The sequence below is a fragment of the Xiphophorus hellerii genome, chromosome 13, assembly GCF_003331165.1.
Source record: "Xiphophorus hellerii strain 12219 chromosome 13, Xiphophorus_hellerii-4.1, whole genome shotgun sequence".
Lineage (NCBI taxonomy): Eukaryota > Metazoa > Chordata > Actinopteri > Cyprinodontiformes > Poeciliidae > Xiphophorus > Xiphophorus hellerii.
Window position 1 is genome coordinate 10521744 of NC_045684.1, and position 14113 is coordinate 10535856.

The following is a 14113-nucleotide window of genomic DNA, read 5'->3' on the forward strand; positions in this document are numbered from 1 at the left end:
TGGTGCTGATCTCCAGCTAACGTTCTGGGCAACACAGAGACAGACAGGACAAACAACCATGCACACACACCTAGGGAGAATTCAGAGAGACCAATTAACCTGACAGTCATGTTTTTGGACTATGGGAGGATGCCGGAGCACCCACGCAAACATGCACAGATGCAAACTCCATGCAGAAAGACCCCGGGCCGGGAATCGAACCCAGGACCTTTTTGCTGCAAGGCAACAGTGCTACCAACTGCTCCACTGTGCAGCCCCATTGTCTGACTTAACTTGTAAATTTCTGTTTTCTAATAAAAAAGGAAGAAGCCATTTAGTGTTTACTTTTAGAAGCAGTGTCATTAGCATAGCTAGCTTTGTGTTTATGCTAGCAGTAGCACAAACACAAATATAGAAGAAATAGTAAGAAAAACTGGATATCCTCTCTCCTCACATTACACAAATATATTTTATAAACTGAACTCATGAAAACTGATTCTTATTGCTGCTTTAATTGAATTGAAAGAACCTCCAGTTTCTAAACTCATGACATGTGTATTGTTTCATCAAGTAAACAAAATAAAAAGGAGTAATTTAGCATAATATGCTAAGGGTTTCTTTCACTGACTAAAAGCAGTGACATTTGGTAATGAGACCTTTTCATTCTGGAGTGAATTCAGCCACAGAAGTTTGGAGTCACGGAAAAATGTAAGGAAGAACAGACGCCAGGGAAAACTACCGGGAAAAAAACAACTGCAGAAGCCAGATTTTTATGTCTGAACCTGCAGACTTTCTTTACACGTCAGGTTTTCATCTGCCCGTTTATTTCCACCTTAGTGATCTTACATCAACAAGTGGAAAAACTGATAGTCAAAGTTTATTGAAAGGATAAATCACACAAGATATTACAGAAGAATACAGAATTAGTACATAAAAGGTTCTACTCAATTTTTGCATCTTTTAATTTAAATGCCATAAAGTTTAGACCAGCGGTTCTCAGACTGAGACAAACTTGATTTGGTGTGTAAATGAGGAAAAAATTTGATGCTTAACCAATATTTTATTTCCAGGAAAGGTGCCAGCACCTTTATTCATACTTAATTCAGTGAGTATTAAATAAACCATCTTAAATCCATTTAATTGTTTTGTTTTTAATAAAATGGACTGTATTCCTCCTGGTTTTACTGCAACCACAAGGAATGCGGCAAATGACATACCAGTACATCACTTTTGTCAAAAATAAAACCCACTGTGACCTCCACATCTCATTTTGGTCAGGATGCAGCTGAAAATCACTGGTTTAAAGTCGTCTTTAGAGTAGCAGGCAGCAGGGAGAGTGCAAACACAAAGCAGCTGAAACAAAGTGCAGAGTCCATCTTGAGATAAACGGGATCAAACCAGAGGTGGTAAAAGTACTCAGTCTCTACTCATGTAGAAGTACAGATACTTGTATGAAAGAAAACTAGTAAAAGTAAAGGCTGGACTGTTTTACTCAAGTAAAAGTAAAAAAGTAGAATACTTTAGTCATACAAAATACGTTACTTTTAAGAGCTCACAAGATGCTCTGTGTTGGTATAAAGATAAAAATACTGATACGGTCATGTTTTTCTTAAAGCAAAATCTCAATTAGGGTGATTTAATTGGACAAAGCAGAGAATTTGTCACTAATCGTTCTTTGAGTCAACAACATGGAAGGATTTTTTAAAATGAGGCTACTGACAGAGAATGTTTTGCGTCTCCAAATGTATTTTTCTGTTGTTCATGATGTCACTCAGGTTAAAGCAATGGTGTCCAAACCTTTTACCTCATGGGCCAAAACTGTCAAACTGAAAGCAACTGGGGGCCACAAAAGACAGATTTGTAAAAAGATTTTCTAAAAAAAATTGAGAAAATCCAACATAATAGTTTATTAAAATAAACAAGTCTGACTTCTGTAGAAAAGCAAGCGGTAAATGATTGTCGATCTCAAACACAAAATCTAGCAGGTTTGATAAAACAGAACAAAAAATACAGACAATATCTTAAATGTTGAAGGATTTTCTGTTATATTTGAATTTTTTGAGTGTATTTTTAGCAACAACAACAGAATACCGGAGCCACATTCTTCTAAAATGTTTCCTTTTTTAATTGGAGTTTACTTCAATTTTCTAAAAGTGTGCAACAAAGTCTGCTGTTGAGTAAAAGTTGCTGATTGTTTGTGGTAATGTTTGCTGTGAAACCTAATTAAATGAGTATTTGTTTTGTACCTTGCATATTTAGAAGACTTCCCATGTATTTCTGAAAGGCAGTGAATATTTCACTGCAACTTTGAGCTGCCAAGGGCCGCACAAAATCACGGCAAGGGCCACAATTTGGACACTCCTGGATTAAAGCCTCCATCCATGTTGTTTTTCTCGTGTTCTTCTTCTTCACTTTGGTTGCGTCCAACTAATTAGTGAAATACCGACGCTATAACACTTTTTGTGCGAACGGTGGATTTCTTTCGTCATTATTTTTTCATCATATGTGAAAATATAAAGCGCAGAAAGTACAGATATTTCTCTTAAAATGTAGGGCGTAACAGTAAGATAAGTACTCAAGTATCTGAAAATCTACGTAAGTACAGTAACTGAGTACTTTTACTTTCTTACTTTCCACTTCTGGTTCAAACTATGTTGAACTCGCAGACTGAGGGCTTTTCTTCGCGGCAGTTCTCATCGCGCCACTTCCCGTCGGTCAACGTCATGGCAACGCAGTTCTGCGACTTGCCGCCATCCGGCTGTGGAGACCTGAAGTTGGACGTGTCCCAGTTTTTATACGTGATGCTGGAGCCAGTTTGGTCCATCCACTGGCCCTCGGTGGTCATGTCGTTGACGCCGAGCCAGACCTCCCTGTCCGGGCCGACGCTCTGACGGATGTAGTCCCGGAGCCGGTGGTTCTCCTCGCTGGAGGCGGGAGTAGCCAGGACGCCGCCCAGAGAGTTGCAGTCTTCACTGGCTGTGTGGTAGCGCTTCTTCAGAGGGTCGGCCAAGAAACATTTCCCATGGATCTTTTCACCTTTTAAACAAACTGTGACAGAAGATAAGATCAGATATTTAGATAACAAGCTTTGCTTTTATTGTCTTCTTTTGCCAACACCGTGAAAAACTATATTGATATTGAATACACAATATAAACACGTATTAGATGTTTAACATTTGCAACTAAAATAAAGCTCACATACAAAATAAAATACATTAATATATCGTGTGCACCTTAATTCTGCTCAAACATTGTGTCCATATCATCAACTTTAAATCTAAACCAACTTATTTTCTGGTTCTTGTCGGTAGCTATGGAAACCAAGAGCGGATGTTTTCTGCAGGCATTTTTTCCCAATGATTTTCTCGAGGTAGAGTTAATTTCTCTTTTTCTAGAGATAATGACTTAACTTACTGCTTTCCTCATACACTTTTGTAAAATGGTTTTCTCAAGTTAACGGGTTAATTCCAAAATACTATCTTGAGATAACAACTTAATTTACTTTTTTCTGCGTATACTTTTTCCCAAGGTTTTCTCAAGATTATGAGTTATTTTCCTAATAGTTTCCTTGAGTTAACAGCTTACTTACCTGATGGTTTTCTCAAGATAATGACTTTCAATTTCAATTTCCAGTTTTCTCTACATAATTTAATTTCCTGATGGTTTTCTTGAGTTATTCTCCTGCTTTCCACTTACACTTTTTCCCAACGTTTTTCTAGAAATAACAGTTAATTTCCAGTGTTCTAGCAATAACGACTTAATTTCTCAGATAATCTTAAGAAATCAGACTTTGTTTTCTCAAGCTAAGGAGACGATTGGAGTGTTTTAAACCTGATTTCATCCTTTAATTAAAGCCACAACAATTTATATAGAGATTGACTCTTTATCTCGAGAAAACCATCGGGAAAAAGTTAATGTGGAAAATGTCGACTCTTGGCTTCCATAGATATCATTCTGTAGTGTGTATCTCTTTATCAATCAGTCAATCAATCAATCAGGTGTATTTGCATAGAACATTTCAGCAACAAGGTTGTTCAAATTACTTTACATTATAAAAACATTAAAAACAAATCAACAACTGAAACAAAAACAATCATTAATTGGTCATGTGCACAGTGTATTATCACCTCTCAGTGCAATACACAACTCCACCAACAGATGTCAGTAGTACAACACAAGATAAATTATATCCTCAGTACTTACAAAGAAAATGTGCACATATATGAACATTTCCTCTGTATAGCCTTAAGCCCCACAGTCAGGACTTAAAAGTGCTTAATGACATTTTAGAAGGCGCAAAATAAATAAGCACTTTTTCCCCCAATTCTGGGTAAAAGGGACAAAGAGCAAGAAATAATCTGAATGCAAAAAGTAAGAATCATAACTTCTCAGTGTGATTAGATCACAGATGTAGAAGGGTAACAACTCAGTCATGGTCTTATAAATAAAAACGTAAAAATGTTTATCCCAATGATAGACAGAATCTTTTTTTTAATTCTGTCTCACATTGGGGCCATTTTGTGTCCCTAATGTTGCTCAAACTTAGAAAACAACAGAACATCCTTTGTGTTCAGAGCAACAGACAACATCTGTGAACCAGGTGTTGACGGTTTCAGACTGTTTCTTATATTTAGGATATATTTAGACTGTTGGCTCCAGGCTGATTACACTCTGCATGCTCTGAATGACAATCAACCTCAGACAAAGGCATGAATCTGTATCCCCACATCATGTTAAAACCTTAAGACAGAAAAGTTGTTTTAAGTATTATTTCAGATTTTCTACTTACTTTTAGCTGTTTTTTATTAACTTTTAAGCAGTAATTTATTGAGAGAACGTTCAAATCTCTGCGGTGTGAAGTCAGTCAAAGATTTTGTAGACCTCTAAAGGCATTGGATCAGGTTATCCTGATGTGATCCATTTCATTCAAATTCAAACATACTTTATTGACCCCAAAGGGACGTTAAATTTATGTAGGATTTAAAATAATATGGCCTTTTCATTTAAATGGCAGAGTTTTACATTTTCCCCTTGAAAGAACCGATATGGAATATTTTTGTTTAAATATTTAACTCGTATTTGGGAAATCAGTAAAAAGGATTTGCACAGTTATTTTTACTTCAATACTACGATATACTTAAATGCTAACTATGGTGCGTACATTCAATTTGAATGATAATGGGAAACAACGCAGTGCAAGATTAAATTGTTTGTAGATGTAAAACTTAAGTAAATCTCAAATATCGTTTGAGATAAAAAAAAATCCAAAAAAAATCAGAGGCTTCTTGATTTGAAACACTTTCCATAAAGAAATATTTCTGATCATCTGGTCTAGTTTGAGCTCACCTGTTTGCAGAGCTTGTTTTTCCTTCAGCAGGTTGAGATCCTGAACGATTTCCTCAATCTGTTTCTGCAGCTCCACCACAGCAGAATCCGGCAATGTATCTGATATAAAACAAAACGCAATCTGTGTAAAATTTCTGCACAACAAAAATGATACAGTAGTACACTGCAAAATTATACAACTTTACAAAAAGTAAATAATTCCTTGATAATGATGAAAAAATACTAATTTCATTGGCAGATTATTTCATTCATAACATGGGGAAGTTGTCTTGTTAGAAATACATTTATCTGTACTTTTTCATCAACATTAAGGAATTATTCACTTAAAACAAGCCTCCATATCTTACTGATAAGTTACTTTAAGTTAGTTTTATATTTGCACTAGAAACTAGACTATAATACTTGGTAAGGCTTGGTGTTTTTTAGTGTTCATCAAACAGGTGAGGTTATCCATCTACCTTTCTTCACCGGCTTCTTCCTGGTTGCAGTCTGCTGCAGTGAGCAGTGGATGAGCAGCAAGATGCCCAGCAGAACAGAAAATCCTCTGAACTCCATCCTGGAACCTGTTGAATGTGGCTCCGACGTGGACGTTCACATTTATCCGTCTCCCTCACACCCTCCCATTTGTCCCTCCTTATAAAAGGAAAAGTACTGGAAGAGTCGTTTGTGGGGAACGACAGTCCAACCTCAGGAGCCTGGAGGGATGGCGTGCCGAGGCGTCCCATCTGGCTGCAGCCTCCTCACGTGGAGCCAGCGTCCCGAGCAGAGCCAGGCCCGTGAGGCAGGTGCTGACAAGGCGGGACGGTACAGGCCAGTCATTACATAACCCCTCAGAAGGGATGGAGAAGAAATAGCCATATTCTTCCACTGCATAAACCAGTGGTGTCCAAACGTTTTGCCATTAGTGCCAAAATTGTTGAGTTGAGAAAACTTGAGGGTCACTTTTTTTAAAATTAAAACTGAAAGGCTTTTATTTCTGAAGACATTTGCTGTTTTTATGTCTTCAATATTATACTAAATAGACAATATTTTAATAAAGATATAAAGGGCATTATAAATAAAATCTACTATTAAAGCAAAGTAGTCTTATTTTTTGTAGGAAAGGAATCTGTAAATCATTGTTGATCCAAAATATAAACAGAGCCTTGCACAGTTGCTGTATTAAATGACAGGTAAACATTTTCCAACATTTTTTAGGGGTTTATTATCCTCGTTTTTTCTTTTGGCAACAAAGGTTGGGCAGCGCTTGCTGATTTGAACAAAGTGTAATAAAAAAAAAACAAGAACATTGCATCTAAATAAATAAACGTAAAAAGATTTCGTATGTCTGGGAAAATCTGTAAATTCTGTAAAAATTGCATTTTGTTCCATTCTTGAATTGTGATCCGATGGGCCCAAACAAAATCATCCAGAGGGCCGCAAATGGGCCGGGCCACAGTTTGGACATCCCTGGCATCAACTGTTAGTCCTATTGAACCTTTGCAACTATCGAGGCGCCATGACGGATGTGGGAAGTGAGGGATGGGAGTATTGAACAGAGCGACAGAAATTGTTTTCCCAAGTTGTTTTTGCCAGTTTATTCGTGGCTTTTACTTGTTCGAGTCAAGCTAATTTGTCTGTGATCGTAACACACCTGGTTGGGGCTGATAGGCGGCGGCATTTACGAAAGTTTGAAACAGCTAGCTTAGAAACTGACCAATACCTCCTTCCTCCTCCTGATTAAATTGTCGACTGTGCCTGAATTCACACCACATGATTTATGTCACCATGTCATAAACAGCGTTTCCTCTTACACCGGAGCGGCATTAAAAACGTACCAAAGACGAGATGCTAACAAGTTTTCTTTCTTCCATACATGCTAGGCTACATGACGATGCGGCACTGTCTCCATGGTTACTAATGGTTAGACACGTACTTTCTCCATATTTTATGTCTTTCTAATCACACTTACTTGTAAAGTAAATGAACGTTAATCTTCTTACCTTGAAAAAGTGGTCGCTATAAATCCGCGTTTCCACCGTGTAATTATGATTAACGGCTGCTATCCGTCGCCGCCATCTTTCCTCGTTAAAAGTTATACAATAAAATGACGAGTTTGGTTTGCATCCTTGTCAGATTGTGCAGCCGCCCGCGCAGCACCCTGGAAGGATTTTTACAGTAAAATAAACAAAATAAAAGCTACAGTTGTCTATTTTAGACTAGCTTTACTTTTTTTTAAGACTAGCGTTACATATAAGCGCAGTGGTTGTTTGACGTCCGTCATGGCGGAGTGGGCGGAGTTCTGAAGAGCATGACGTCACGTGCTAAAGGTCAGTAGGCTAAAAAAAAAAAAAAAAAAAAAGAAGCTGGTTTTGGTTAATCTTGCAAAAAATATTCCGGAAAAAAATTACAACCTTACACTGCAAATGCAAAATTGTATTTAATTGATAATAGTAAGCTGACTTAAATCATCAAATTGCTATAACACTCACTTTTAGTAAGTTACTTGGAATTTGTGGTTGAAAAGTCTCCAACTCACTCCACTTGAGCTGGGTTCATTGTATGCATGCTTTTCTCTATGTTGGAAAGTACTTTGACTCATTACTGCATGCATCCAAGCACAAATGGTTTACTTTTGTTTTTTTTTGTTTTTTTTTAATATTTTGTATTTCAAATATTTGATGTAATTAGTAATTCTGTGAAGTGACGTAAAGGGACAGCACAACCCACATAGGGAGGCCTTCCTTTGAAGTGTATGTGATTGAACAGGTATTATCTTTATTTAACCCATGTTACGTTAATAAAATATATCTGAGTTACGTGTACTTAAATATATTTGATTAAAAATCTAATTGTTCAAGTTAATAAACTTAAATGTGTAACCTGAATTACCAGGTTGTTTGTTTAAAAAAAATTACCCTGTTTGTCACTCTGTTTTCTTTAAACAGATTTTAAGCAAAGATGGGAATAAATTGTGTTTTTGTTGCAGGTTGCTGACAGCAAAGTGCAGAAAGCTGACCTTTTTTAAAATGCCAGGATGAATCACAAGTTAACTGACGAAATAGTGTAAAACTTTGGACGTTTATGGTTTGTTTTGGACCTTTTTCCTCTCAGCCTTTGAACACGCCCTGCAACAGTCTGAGGGAAGCGTGGAAAGAATCCAGAGTCCCGTCTGGACGTTGTGTAAAACTTCAGAGTGCCTGATGACACGTGGCAAACACATAACCATGCAGAGAGGCTGGTGCTGGAGCTTTAACATCACCTCTGACCTGCATGAATGATTTCGCATCTGGAGTATTTGTCAAATGTTTGTAGTAGGAAACATACTTCAAAAAGAAACTTGAAAATACTAGGAGTTTTAGATTTAATTACTACAAGTCAGCTAAATACAGTGTTGTAAAGTAACGAAGTAAAAATACTTCACTACTTTACTTAAGTATATTTTGGAGTACTTCATACTTTACTCGAGTATGAACATTTTTGATGACTTTCACTTTTACTTCACTATATTTCCGAACTTAATCGCATACTTTTACTCTGATACATTTTCAATGTGTGGTTTAGTTACTCGTTACAAAAAAGCGAGAGAGAGAAACGCAAGTGTTTTGACCCCACCTACTGATTGACTGCAACAAAGTCGGTATCCTACCTGCCTGGGCTTGTTCATCACCACCAATAGGATACACCTGTTTCGCTTCTCCCATTAAACACAAAGCAAGTCTCGCAATCAGCAGCAGCCACATGGAGGAGGAGACGGAGACCACAATGACTGCAACTACGTCGGACACGGCTCCAGGGGAACCACCAGCTGGTGATGAGAGCCCATGGCCTTATTTAAACACAATATACTCTTTCGTGGGTGTTAAAGATTTGTCGTACCGCATGCAGTGTATGTTATTCCTGCCCGAAGATGTGGAAATTCTATCTTACAAAAACTCCCCGTCCAACTTGAAGAAACACATCGAGGTAACTTCTTATGAAATGGTTATAATCCTCCTGTTTCAGTAACTATAGCTTGGTCACTAGGCACTATTGTGAAATCTTGAGCATAACGTTACCTGTATAAATGAACTTATTTTGGCATTGTTTCAGTTCCACACGTGGTGTATTTAGCTTAGGCCTAATGTTGACTGTAGCAGGCTACCTAGACTCCTCTGTTCAAGGGGGGACAGAAGCCATAGCAATAGCAATTTAGACTAAATTTAACGAATATAGGAAAGGCATGCAAGTTCAAAACCACAAACCATTAACATGTGCTACTCTTTAAAACTGGAACAATTTATTAGCAGGTTTAATTTTGCCTGCACTTGGTTGGGTACATTATTTTAAGTGTATTTGACAAGTTTACCAAAATATAAAAAAAGTCATTCAAACTGCATTTGCCTTGTTTTACTTTTTACTTGTACTTTTCATTACATTACTTGAGTACATCCATTTTTACAGTACTTTCCATACTTAAGTACAAGAAGTTTCAGATACTTTAAGACTTTAACTCAAGTAACATTTCAGTCAGTGACTTGGACTTTTACCAAAGTCATATTTTGGAAAGGTACTTATACTTTTACTTGACTCTGAGATTTCAGTACTTTATACAACACTGGCTAAATATTTATAAATATTCCTGTGTCGACAGGAGTCCAACAAATTTTTAAGACATTTAATTGAACAACTCAATAAACCAATTATAATTAATGATTATGATTCAACAACATAGCAGCAATACCTTAAAATGATAATTTTCTAATTGATGCTATCAGTCTGGGACGTCATTGTAGAGGAATCTTTACCCACTTTTTGTGTAGATAGGATTTGAATCTTACTATTTAATATTTGCACTGTATTAGAATTAACCTATTTGAACTAAACTCTGATATTACTGGCGCAAAAATAGTAGGACCTGAATATTTTAAAAAGTAATTTTGAGGTGCAATTTGTGGTGGATTTCTGTGATATAAATAAACCGTCCGGTAAAATTTAATGGAAGAATAATGACCTTGTACCCATCATTGTCTTAAAGGTTAGATCACTATAAAAAGGGGAAGGTTAATTTATGAAACCTGGTTAAACTGAAAACATGATTCAACAGATAATATTAAATAAATAATAAATACATTTGGAGCATTTTCCTTTAATGAAACCATATTTATTGACAAAAGTAAAGACCAAAATTCACATGCCAAACAATTTTAGCATCTTACATTAAGCATCTAAATGAGAAATATTTTTAAAACAGTGTGAGATACAGAGGTCACAGCTGGATTACATCATTACCTGGAGCTTTAACTCGATTATCAAGACAATAAAGAAAAAATGCTTATTAGTTCTGCTTTATCCTCTGTACCAGCTGCTAGGTGACAACATCTAACCTCACATTATTTCACATGACTTGACAATGTGTTCCCCAGCTTTTACCAGATGATAGAGAGGATCAAATTGTTCAGCTTCTGCTCTGGCTCTGGTTTCAAACTTGGCCTGCAGGTTAGATTTTTCCTTCTGAATTTCTCTCTCCTGCTCTTCCAGTAGTTGCTTTTTCATGGTTTCAATCTCCTCCAGCTGACCCTTGAATTCTTCCTTCATTTCCTGCATCTTTTGATCATATTTCTCTTGTATTTTTCTCTCCAGTTCTTCTTTCTCTTTACGTATTTCCTCTGCTTTCTTCTTCAGGATGCGTTGCTTCTCTTCTTCGATTTTCTTCTCAGCCTCTTGGAACATCTCATTGGTGTAGTGACTTCCTCCATTCCTGTCAACAATGGTTTTGATCTTCTCCAGCAGCTCAGTGACCTGAGGTTTCTTATCTTTCAGGTTGTTGTTGAAGACATGATACTGGTTATTACATTTGGACACCAGATACTGCAGCTCTTGGCTATCAGACAAATAATCTTCAATGGTGGTGTCACCAAGATCATCTCCACGAGTAAATAGAACCATGCTGTATATGTTTGCTTTCTCTCCAAAGATTTCTTGAATCTTTTGCACTGATTGTTTTTCTTCTTCTGTGAATCTGCCGATTGCAACGACCACCAGGAAGATGTGGGGTCCAGGAGAAGAAAAGCTGATGCACTGACTCAGATCTTTGATTGTTTTATCTTCTCCAAATCTGGTGTCAAACAGACCTGGAGTATCAATGACAGCAACCTGCTGTCCATCAATATTACTGGAGCCTTTGGAGCAGTCAACAGTCATGGATTTGGCGCTGCATTTGGACTCAAAGCATGGTCGACCCAGAATGGTGTTTCCAGTAGCGCTCTTCCCAATCCCAGTCTTCCCCACCATCACAATCCTCAGGTCTTTGTTGTTTGTAATGTTTGTTCCTGTAAAGAAGAAAGTTTGAATCTGAATTAGAATCATCATGTTGTGCTCAGAGCTTCAGCCTCTGTGTGTCTGGAAGAAAAGAAATGATCCATCTGAGACCTTGGGAAGCATTGAGGGAATCAATGACATGGGGATAATCATACAGTTGAAACTAAACATTTCAAAACTCTATATTACCATGTTGGTGTTAAGATTCTTGACCAACATGCACAGACACTCTTAGGAAACAAGTAAAAACTAAAATATTTGTTTTACAAAGAAGTGGTTGCTTGTCCATGAATGCTGGATGCATCAATCGTTATTAATTTAAACTATCAGAGGAGGTTTTTCTCAGATTTTTCTCACTTTCGTTCTGTTTTTTCTGCCGTTGAAAAATCTCTTCATATCTCAAATCCATGAATCTGCCACTCTGAGAATCACTGCGATGCACAACATTGGTTGTGTTCATGTGATCAGAACTGGTGTATCTGTGCTACCCATCAATCCGTCCTACCCATCAACCCGTCCTACCTTGTGGTAATGCTACGCGCACATCGATGCTACGTCACATAATGCTTACTAAGCAGATTTCTTATCCATACATAAAACCTGCAGAAGTTTTTTTCATCTGTTTTATTTTTTCAAAGATTACGGTAAGCTTTATTTAATTTATTTTATATCTGGCTTTCATTAAGCTGCTGTATTACTTCATGTTTTCAGTTCACATGGCAGGAAGCTTGTAGACATATTTATAAATGGCTTCAGTCTGCCGTCTGCATGTCGTTACTATACTGTATGCTGTAAACAAGTCATTGTTTGGTTTCAACCACGTAAATCAAGACAAAATACGTTGTTTTTGTAGACAATTTTGTAATATTTAGTAATATTAGTGTATATTAGGCTTATCCTATCATATCAGGTGCACAGTGACCTGCACAGTTTGATGGACACATTTTGGCTGCAGTTCATTCGATAAAGACTGCCAGACAACTTATTAATGTGCAAAGAAAGTGTTCAGGGATCAGTAATTGTAGATGTGTGTGTTTAATTTCAGTAAGAAACTTGTTTCCTGTCTGATAATGTTTCAATCTTACAAACACTTACTGATATATTACAGCAGTAACACACTGACTATGTGCTACCTCTGAATTTTAAATTTTTTAAAAAGGTAGGATTTTCTGATTCAGGGTCTTAATGCATCGATGTGATCTACCCTCACATTAAACAGGATATTTTGATTAAATAATTTAGTGCATCACTTTGTACATAGAGGTAGAATTTCCTGACTTGGGAATTTAGCAGATAAACATGTGAAACAGGAAGAATATTCTGATGAAGGTTTGGTGCATCAACAGCCTTACGTACTTCGTAACTGTACTTCTGTACAGAACTTGTACTTCGTTACATCCCACCACTGGTCTTATCTACATCAAATAATCGAATAATTTCTGGGTTTTACTTTGTTGTCCTTAAATCTGACTTTTTAAGCTAAATTTTAGAGAGTTAGATTTGTTTAATTAATTCAATGAAACAAACTTTTTTTTTTTTACCCGTATATGAAAGTAGGCTGACAGGAAAGGGGGAAAGACATGCGGCAAATGCCGTCGTGTCTGGGAGTCGAACCCGCGACAGCCTCCACACATGGGTCGCTCTATCCCCTACGCCACCACGGCACGCCCGAAACAAACTATTTTAATGTTTCAATTACTTAACTGAGTTATGTCAACTGGTTCCACTTCAGTAGGTTATTTAACTTGAACTTGAGAATTTTAATTTCAGTCAACAAAGTCCAAGAACCTTATTAGAACTGAATAATGTTGAATTAACTGAATTTACTATCATAAGTAAGTTTTTATTAGTTATTGTAGAGAAAACTTCACAGCATTAAACTAAATGAGCAAAAGTCTAACATGTTGGATTCACTGAACTGAATTTATTTGTCTTTACTTAAATTATTATGCAGAAAGTAAGTGTGTAATACTCACTTACTTAACTAGGTTTAGTAAAGCCAGTTGACATAACTTGGTTAAGTAAATTCAACATTTCTTCATTTCTTAGAGTGTGTTTACATGTTTTTGTTTTTAGATATTTTATACATCATAACAGACTCAATATATAGTTAATCTGACTTACCAGAGTTGGGCATCTTGCCTGTGCTGTACTTGCTGTACATGATCAGTCAGAGAGTTCAGTGTGACGCAGCAGCTGCAGAGAAGAAATTAATGCACTGTGGAAACTGAACAGGAGTTTTATAGTCAAAACATGATCCTCCTATCGTCAAAATGAAACTGGAGCTTTGATTGGATCTTTCTGTTCAGGCTTTTACAAGAGTTTTAGTGCTTTTTTCATCCTTTACTTGGTGAACATAACCTTTAAATGAAACAAAGCAACTTGATGTATAAAACAATCAGTGGGATGTGAGTTTAATACACAATAAATATATAATAATAATAATAATAATAATAATAATAATAATACTGTTTGACTTTGATGTCTCAAAAGTTTTTCTAGATTTATA

General features: G+C 36.6%; 2 protein-coding genes across 2 annotated transcripts; both read right to left on the reverse strand.

Moving 5' to 3' along the window:
• Positions 1–2141: 2141 nt before the first annotated feature.
• On the reverse strand, positions 2142–5952 carry clec3bb (C-type lectin domain family 3, member Bb). Its single transcript, XM_032580287.1, has 3 exons — positions 5784–5952; positions 5326–5424; positions 2142–3027 (listed from the first exon to the last, which is right to left on the reverse strand). The coding sequence occupies exons 1-3, from the start codon at positions 5878–5880 to the stop codon at positions 2624–2626; spliced, it is 600 nt and encodes a 199-aa protein (XP_032436178.1). The 5' UTR covers positions 5881–5952; the 3' UTR covers positions 2142–2623.
• A 4473-nt stretch (positions 5953–10425) lies between these two features.
• Positions 10426–13812, reverse strand: LOC116730793 (GTPase IMAP family member 4-like). Its single transcript, XM_032580282.1, has 2 exons — positions 13729–13812; positions 10426–11615 (listed from the first exon to the last, which is right to left on the reverse strand). Exons 1-2 carry the CDS (start codon positions 13766–13768, stop codon positions 10672–10674), a joined length of 984 nt encoding a protein of 327 aa, XP_032436173.1. The 5' UTR covers positions 13769–13812; the 3' UTR covers positions 10426–10671.
• Positions 13813–14113: the final 301 nt, after the last annotated feature.